Below are 8,910 nucleotides of genomic sequence, written 5' to 3'. Positions count from 1 at the left end.
AGTTCCTTAGCTGACCATGGCGGCCCGACCAAACCGCAATCCTCGTCTCGACCACCTCTCCCGCGTCCTCGCCTCCGACCACCCGCCCCCGCCGGCGGCCGCCGTCCACGCGCGCCTCATCCGCGCGCACGGCGACACCCCTCCCCCCGTCATCCGCTCGCTCCTCAACCATGCCATCCGCCGCCTGTGCAAGCCGCGCCCTCACGCCGCGCTGCGCCTGCTCCTCCTCATGCAGCGCCTGCCCGTCTCCCCCGACCACTTCACCGTCCCCTTCGCGCTCAACGCCGCCGCGTCCCTTGGCCTCCTCCGGCTCGGCGCGTCCCTGCACTCCGTCGCGCTCCGCCTCGCGCTCGCCCCCACCTGCCTCCCCGTCGCCAACGCCCTCGTCGCCCTCTACGCCAAGTGCGACGACCTCCCCGCCGCGCACGCCGCGCTCGCCGACATCCCGGTGCCCGACGCCGTCTCGTTCAACTCTCTCCTCTGCACGCACGCCCGCCTCGCCTCTGTGCCCGCCGCCGAGTCGCTCTTCACCTCCATGCCCTCCAGAACCCAGGTCTCCTGGAACGCCATGGTGGTCGTCTACGTCAATGCCGGAGACTTTGCCTCTGCTCACCGGGTGTTTGATGAAATGCCTACCAGGGATTCCGCCTCCTGGTCGGTGTTGATTATTGGATACTGCAAAAGCGGGTCGATGCAGAGCGCCCGGGAGCTGTTCGATAAAATGCCAGGGAAGAATCTTGTGACATGGACAGCGATGATAAATGGGTATGCTCAATGTGGGCGGCCTAAGGAGGCACTAGCACTTTTTAGGGAACTGGAGGCTGCTGGGATTGAGCCAGATGCAGCCACCATGGTCGGAGTTATCTCCTCTGCTTCCCAGATAGGTAGCACAGCATTAGCTGGGTGGGTTGGAACCTACGTTGACAGGAAGAGGATTGAAAGGAATGAGAAGGTGCTTACAGCACTGGTTGATATGCATGCCAAGTGTGGGAATGTCGAGCAGGCTCTCAATGCTTTTAGGGAGATTGAACAGCCGGATGCATACCCTTACACTGCACTTATTAGTGGGCTGGCGACTCATGGGCACGCAAAGCTGGCACTTCAAGTGTTTGAAAGGATGCAAGCTCAGGCAGTTAGACCTGATCCGATCACTTTCGTCGGAGTGCTTACTGCGTGCAGCCATGCAGGGCTTGTTGATAGAGGGTTGGACTATTGGGAAGCAATGGTGCATGAGTATGGGATGAACCGTCGGGCAGATCACTATGCCTGTGTTGTCGACATGCTTGGTCGTGCAGGGAGGCTTGAGGAGGCTTTTGAGATGGTCCAAACAATGCCGATGGGCCCCCATCCAGGTGCTCTTGGCGCCCTGCTGAGTGCGTGCAAGACACACGACAATGCTGAGATTGCTGAAGTTGTTGCAAATAAGCTTTTTGAGTTGGAACCTCGAAATACTGGGAACTATATACTGCTGTCGAGTATATATGCTGGGAGAGGACAATGGGAGGAGGCAGAAAGAGTTCGGTCGCTGATGAAAACAAAATTACCTTTCAAACAGCCAGGGTCTAGTTGGTTTTAGGATCAGCAGAGGGAGCAAGGCAGGTTGTCTTTTGAGGAGCTGAAAAGCACCACAAACATTTCTGTTTGCTATATGTTAAATCGGTGCAGGCTGAGGCAGAAAACATGGCTAATTGAACTATCAAGAATGCAACTAAGTTGGGATGCTAGCAAGGTACCTTCATTTCTTCACAGCTCATTTTATACTTGGAACTCACCATGGTTAATTTATATTGATTTGCGTGGGTATTCAGAGTTACTTTTCCATAATAAGTTTGTAATCTCCACACAAACTGCTATTGCAGTTTAAGCTCTGTATCTTAGATAAGTATTTTTAACAAAACCAGTAAATTGTACGTGCTTTGCACTCCATTTAGATATATAACAGCATGGAAAAATACACACTGATATTTATTTCCTTTCCTGGAATCATATTGGCAAGATCCAACTCTATCCCAACTTGGTTCTTACCCCTCTAGAATCCAGATTGTTCTCAGTCTCTTATTTTATTAGAGAATCAGATAAGCATGGGGAAAGATGTTTCTAGAACACATCAGATGACAGAGTTGGGGTTCAGTTAGAAGGCAATGTGCAAAATCTTATGAGTTGAAAACTTTATTCAACAGATGATAATGTTCGGATTGCAATCTCTCAACTGTTTGATAGAGCATATCCGACGGCTAATATTTGAAGTTATTGACACACTTTATAGATATTTAAGCTATGGTTCACATGGTATAATAGGAATGAATTGAGTAAAGCAATCTTAGCTCAGTGTCACGATGCCTGCATCTGTAAGAACAAGATTTTTTAAATATGTTTTGCAAAACATGCTTGGTATGCCTGCAAATTAGTGAGATCAGGAAGCAACCGTATTTTCAGAAAGATTTAAATGACTATTTACAGCATACACTCCACATGGATGGGTGTATATTGTCCAGAACGATTGGTAAATCATCATAAGCAGAAGAACTATAATAACTGTTTTTCTCCACGGTGATTATCCACTTCCACAAAGGCTGTTTTCATCCCATAGTGTACACTAGTGATAGCATGCTAATTGCTGCATTTCTTTCCAGGGAATTGCTCAGCTTGACTTCACTTCCTCAATGGCACGCGCTAATTCATCAATCTTCGCACCAGTGACCTCCTTTGCAACCTTCCCATCCTTGAAAATCTTGAATGTTGGTACAACCCTTATACCAAGCTCCTTTGCAAGTGGCTACAATTGACAAGCACCAAGAAGCTTACCATGATATATTCAGACAAAATACAAAACACACATGAGACAGCAAGATGGTTCCAGTTTCTAACATACCCTGTTGTCTTGATTGCAATCGAGCTTGAGGAATACGACGTCGTGGTCCTTCTCAGACATCTCCTGGAATTTTGGTGCCATAACTTTGCAAGGGCCGCACCTGCAGACAGGGAAGTTTCATCACTCTGCTGTGGGATGACATCTGGTCTTGATTATAACAATACCCATGCATCTCTAAATAATCTGGCCTAGCTTGTATGTCAGGAATATGGGAGACTGAGACAGTAGTTCATCAGTGAAGAAGAGCTGAAACGGAGAAATGTATGGGGCTTGCACAGTACCATTGGGTGTACATGTCGAGGACGACGGGCTTCTCCCCTGCTGCCTTGACAATTGGCCAGAAGGTGTCCTTGCAAACCTCGGTGACCTGCCCGGTCACCGCCACCGCCGCTGTTGGCGCTTCCACCTCGTCGGCTCCCGTCGTGGCCGTCTCCAAGCCGCCCGACTTCACCGGAGCCACTGCCCTCGCGTCAGCGCCAGACACCACCATCAGGCTCCTCTTCTGAGAAGCCGCCACGCAGGCCAGGAAGCGGCCGCAGGCGGCGGGGCGGCATGAGGAGATGGCCGGCGACGAGGCCGTGCTCTGCGGCGAGGAGACGGAGAGGCGTAACGCCATTGGATGCAGGAGTTTTGGAAGGTAACGCCCTCAACGGGTGGTGTGAGTTGGTGGTCTACAGAGTGGTGTTTCCCTGGAGCAGATGAGTGGGTGAGCTTGAGGGGAAATCCCGGTTGCTTGGTGGTATATGTCGGCTATCGGGCAGAGATGGTTTCTTCTGAGAATGGACGTGGCTGCCCTCGGAAGTTCCTGCGGTTTTGTGGTGACGCTGGATCCTGTACTTGTCACCGCTGAGGGTGTTTTGGGTAACCGGAAGATCTGATCGTGTGGTGCCCTGCTCGGTTCCCTTGTTCCATCTGTTCCACGGACAGCGTGTGTGACATCTGTATGTGACACTTGCACCGGCGACTTGTGGGCTACGGACCTTATGAGCCCACACACGGCCACAGGTCGTCGCCACATGTGTGTATCGTGACTAGTTGATGACTCCTGAGGTATCACGATGGGTATTAGGAGTACATGGAATCAGCATCTTAGATGCTTCTCCTTCCATTTCTGACTGAAACGAGTAAAGTTACCTCGCCTACTTTGTGTTCATCTATGTTCTGCTTCAATTACTTTCATGATGATGCTTCCTCCAAACAAAAAACGTGCTTTCGTGATGCAGCGTAATTCAGGGCAGCTCTACATTCTCCAGTGGACAAAGTAGCCAGCATCTCCAAACGAATCAGCATCACCCGAGAGCCGAGATGAAACCACTGGCTTTTCTCTCTAGCAGAAGTATAGATCGCGATTGTACCGCTCGCGTGCCCCACGTTGTGCGGATTCTGCCTGTCTTGCCAGAAAACCTCCACAGCTTGCACGAAATCTAGCTTGGATGGCAAAGTCTGTGGCTCCGCTAACTTCTTCAGAGAAGCAATGGAAAGTTCTGGCCGGAGATATTTTACCGGGAGACGCCAGAGATCCTGCGACGTGCGGCTACGATCGCGACGCAGAAGTAGAAAAACACGTAACCATCGCGGACGGTAGCGGAGCGGCAGCAACTGCGTGGCTGGTGAGCTTGGGCCAGCCAGAGGCTGATGCTCCGTTGCCATTGCCACCATCCAGTGGTAAGTGTTTGCTCCGGTGCCCGACCCTGGCCACTGAAATCACCAAGACCACCTTGGATCCTGATCAACTGCTGCTCGCTATTCTACAGCCGACGAGCGACGAAACCAAGGGATCAATGCCAGACATATACACGTGCACACACTGACCATAAAGTGACTAGTCTCAAAACTCATGCCTGCGTGGGCATGAATGCCTGTGATATGAGTATGTTAGACATCGATACATGGTATGTATATACACACAACCTCATTCTGGAGATCGAGTTCACCATGACATTCCAAGTGTTCTTCAGATACGGGTCGTAGCTAATACAGTCATCATCACAGAGTCGTTTTCAGGAACTGTACAATGAAGTAGAGAACGGCCAGGAAGAGCCCAATCTGAACCACGTCCTGGTTCAGATCATCAGGCCTCGTAAAGAACTGCATCATGCACAAGACTCCATCAGCAATTGGCACAACCAAACTGATCAACCAACACAAGCAGTCCACAAAAGAAATCATGTATGTACTCGTACCTTCGTCGGATCTCCCAGAGGGTCGGGATAGACCTCAATATTATCGTCCTTGTTCAGCCGGGACGCCAAGCCCTTGGCGGCCTCGATCGTGTCCTTGCCGGCCTCCACGGTGGAGTAAACCCTCCTGGAAAACCAGAAGTAGGCCTGGGCGAGAGGGGACGACGCAGAGAGGTCCCACGACTCAAAGTGCTCCAGCACCTGCCCGCTGATCTGGTTTAGGATGAACTGCGAGTCGACACGGACGACCAGCTCCCCTCCCGCGGCCGCGAAGAAGGCGTTCTTGGGTTTCCCCCTCAGTGTCCACTTGATGGTCAGACTGCTTGTGGATTGCATTGACATTTCCTGGACTGTCTGACGCAGTAACCAGAGTGTTGATTAGATGGCATCATGCTTGAAACGGGTACCGAAAAATGATGTGCCGTGCGGCAAGTTTTATGGAGTGTGTGATTCCATGCAATTCCAGGGACTGATTTTGCGTTCATCCACATGCATAACTAAACCGATAGTTGTTTGTGGTGAACATATATGAGTGGTATATAATAAGTAATGGCATGAAGCTCGATCAATCCTTACCACTATAGGTTTTTCCAGGGCCTCGGTGATCCACAATGGCCTCTTGTACTTCTCACGCCCAACAAATGACCTGAGAGGATCCTGAAAGAAGAACGCAGTTTGTCACCCTAGCGGTATGATAGTATGCGTGTAACCTGAAATCTGCAAGTATCCCATTCATGCACTGGAAGTGCATCTATTGAGGCATGGAAATCAAAACCACATCAGTTTTCCCAGTTTTACGTACTTTGGCATGTTGGGAATTCAAACACGAACTTTATCCGCACCAAGCGTTCTGAACAACACCTTAACATTCCTATTCACTAGCTAGATAGAAGTATTTTACAGAAATATAAGGTCATTGTTCATAGGATCGTATACTTATATATTTATTGGTCGTCAGTTCATCACACAAGATCAGCATATCTGCTTATTGAATGTAAGCTTTATTTATTTTTACTAAAGTTGCGAATAACCGGATTAATCGCGTGGTTCGGCGTACACAAACGAAACTTATGCAAGGGAGGGACATCCGGAAGAGGCTGTCATGTCATGAGACTATGCATAACCTACAGCGGAATAAGATGAGTGGAGTCAATTTTACAATTGATTTCGAGAAAGCTTATGATGAAGTCAAATTGTCTTTTTCTCTTCAAAGTGGCGTGCTTGGGTTGAGAACTTTGTATTAGAGGGAGTGTGGCCATCGAGGTCAACCATGATGTTGACATTCTTTACCAAACTAAAATAAGGTTTGAGGTAGAGGGGCCCAGTGTCCTGGATTCTTTTTTAGTTTTAACACGGTTGCCTACATGCTTGTCATCCTAACTGAAAGTGCCAAAGTTGACATGCAGATTGATGGGATGGTGCATAACCTTGTGGATGTAACGATTCTTTTTATGAAGCATGACCTCGAGAAAGCTCTCAACCTCAAGCTCCCGCTGTGTGATTTTGTGGAACCTCTAGGTCGAAGAGATTAATTTACATAAGAGCATGTTATTTTTCTTTTGGGAAGTTGTAGTCTTGTAGATGCCGCTGAGCAATATTCTGAGTTGATCGGTTGTGCCATGTGACAACTCCACATCCGTGTTACCTCGGTATTCATATTCATTTTTGGAGACTTTGGAATTCAAACTGGAAGAGGTTGGAGAAAGGTTTCAGAAGAGGCTTAGTAGTTCATGGGTAAGATCCTCTTGACAGGGGGTTGTCTTGTTCTTATTAATTTTGTCTTGAGTAGTATGGTCATGTATATGATGTCTTTCTTCAAGATATATTCTTGTAGAATTTTACGATGGATTGACTGTTCACTGAAGATTCTTTTGCCAAAATGATAGCCAACATAATAAATATCAGCTGCCCAAATGAAGTATTCTTTGTTGCCTCAAATATCAAAGGACTAGGAATCCATGATGGAAATTAAAAAATATATTGTCTTACTCACTAAATGGTTTTTTTAAGCTCTGAACAAAGGATGACATTTGGTAGGAAATTACTCCATAAAAAACAGCAAGGCTACAAAGCCATGTCTTGGGTGGAATGGAAACCTCGTGACTCTCACTTTTGGGCTGGCTTGACAAAGGCTAGTCGTTTCCCCCTCTATGGCTCTTTTAACAAGGATGGATCCGAAGTGTGTTTTGGGAGGACAAATGGCCAAGGAGAGCACCGTTACGTGAACACCATTGCCGAGGTCCATAGTGCCTCTGCTCCTAATATCTTGTTCAGGAGCAACCTAATCGGACCAAATTTGGCAGGTTGCATGAGGTACTTAACGGGCTCAAAAATATTTGCCTCTCAGACGAAGATGAGCGGCGATGAAATCCTACCTTTGGGCTCTAGTGTGCTCTTATTGATGTTTGTCATGGCCGTATTTTGTTGGCATTGTGGCTGGTGGCTACCTAGAAATGATGTGCTATTTAACAAAATGAGCATTTCTTCACCCATGCGGGTTATGAACTCATGTACACAGTCACACTGTGGCTCCATACCTGGTCTACGCTTCTCAAGATGGAGGATTAAGAGATGGCTACGGCAGCATGTCTTTGCCTAGAGCTAGTAGTCAGTGAGCTTTTTACCCAGCATGAATGTCGATTCCCTCTACGGATAGGCACTTCATTGTTTTTCATTACTTTTGCTTACATTCCATTCTTTTTTTAATACTTCCCCACTTGTTTCGGTCGTGTGTATGTATCTTAATATGCAGAAGCTAGAGATGAACTCTGATCGATAAAACTTCTATTAATAACGGATAAAAAAAAGACTGGTCATCATACAAGTTGAATCGATAGATAGCTGGGAGCTGAAGGGGGGCAGGCAGACGCACCTTGTACTTGACGGCGACGGCGTAGCAGCTGAGGGCGCGGTTGTCCTGGCGGATCTCGAGGATGTCCCTGGCGATCTGCCTGGCCGTGGACTCCACGTACGGGCTGCTTATGCACTCGAAGTCGTTGCACAGCTCCCCGAAGTTCAGGCCGTCCACCAGCCTGTCCGTCTCCGACCTCGTCTCCACCTCCTTGGAGTCGTCCACCACTGCACAGGCGCGCAGCACCGTCCGGTTATCCAGCAGAAGAGGGAGGAGCATACGTATGTGCCGTGCAGTATGATCGAGAATAAGCAGAGAGACGACGGCGGGGCAATGGTCTCACCGTGCAAGGGGGCGAGGCGGGGGCGGCGGGTGCCGGCATGGGCAGGTCGGCGGTGGAAGGCGGAGACGGTTCGCCGGAGGAGGAGCGTGGAGGAAGGGGACGGGGACGGGGAGCAGGAGCAGGAGAGAGCGGCGGCGGCGGCGGTGGTGGCCATTAGTGGCCCATTGCGCGGTCGGCGTGGCGGGACGTCAAGGTGTGGCGCGGTGCGGATAAGGCCGCGGCGCGCCACGGCCTCTCGTTCCGTCCCGTGGCCTCCGTGGCCCAACCCCTACGGCCTAATTTCCATTCCCGTTTTTGAAGTACGTATTGTTTTTCTTAGCATCCGTGTCACAAAGAAAACGAGCAGTCGCAAGCAAAGACTGTTTTCTTCTCTTAATAGCCATGCTTTCATTCCATTTTGAGGCACATAAAAGATCTCAAAGTTGTAGAAATCCCTAACGGTGATATAATGTACACTAGCAAAGTTTTCTACTAAAAATATGGCTATTTGAACCATAAACATGAAACAAAAAGAATTTGCAATCATATTACAAGTTCTTTTGTACACTATGCAATTCATTTACCAGTTTGAAATTGAGTTTGAATTATTGTCATGTATATCTACTAGCCCCAATAATAGCTATGGTGAAGAAAAAAACAATAACTGAAAGTCAATAAACAATTG

At 48.7% G+C, this 8,910-nt stretch overlaps 3 protein-coding genes across 3 annotated transcripts; 1 reads left to right on the top strand and 2 right to left on the bottom strand.

The window, feature by feature from the left end:
* Positions 1-2,517, top strand: LOC125545689 (pentatricopeptide repeat-containing protein At3g29230-like). The gene has a single exon (XM_048709717.1). It carries the CDS (start codon positions 17-19, stop codon positions 1,574-1,576), a length of 1,560 nt encoding a protein of 519 aa, XP_048565674.1. The 5' UTR covers positions 1-16; the 3' UTR covers positions 1,577-2,517.
* LOC125545693 (thioredoxin F, chloroplastic-like) lies at positions 2,409-3,596 on the bottom strand. The gene is made up of 3 exons (XM_048709719.1): positions 3,154-3,596; positions 2,873-2,972; positions 2,409-2,776 (listed from the first exon to the last, which is right to left on the bottom strand). The coding sequence occupies exons 1-3, from the start codon at positions 3,486-3,488 to the stop codon at positions 2,642-2,644; spliced, it is 570 nt and encodes a 189-aa protein (XP_048565676.1). The 5' UTR covers positions 3,489-3,596; the 3' UTR covers positions 2,409-2,641.
* Positions 3,597-4,695: 1,099 nt separating this feature from the next.
* LOC125545692 lies at positions 4,696-8,497 on the bottom strand. Its single transcript, XM_048709718.1, has 5 exons — positions 8,247-8,497; positions 7,925-8,130; positions 5,629-5,709; positions 5,056-5,406; positions 4,696-4,960 (listed from the first exon to the last, which is right to left on the bottom strand). The coding sequence occupies exons 1-5, from the start codon at positions 8,398-8,400 to the stop codon at positions 4,859-4,861; spliced, it is 894 nt and encodes a 297-aa protein (XP_048565675.1). The 5' UTR covers positions 8,401-8,497; the 3' UTR covers positions 4,696-4,858.
* Positions 8,498-8,910: the final 413 nt, after the last annotated feature.

Source organism: Triticum urartu, chromosome 3, assembly GCF_003073215.2.
Source record: "Triticum urartu cultivar G1812 chromosome 3, Tu2.1, whole genome shotgun sequence".
Lineage (NCBI taxonomy): Eukaryota > Viridiplantae > Streptophyta > Magnoliopsida > Poales > Poaceae > Triticum > Triticum urartu.
This window is presented reverse-complemented; position numbering and strand designations above follow the sequence as displayed.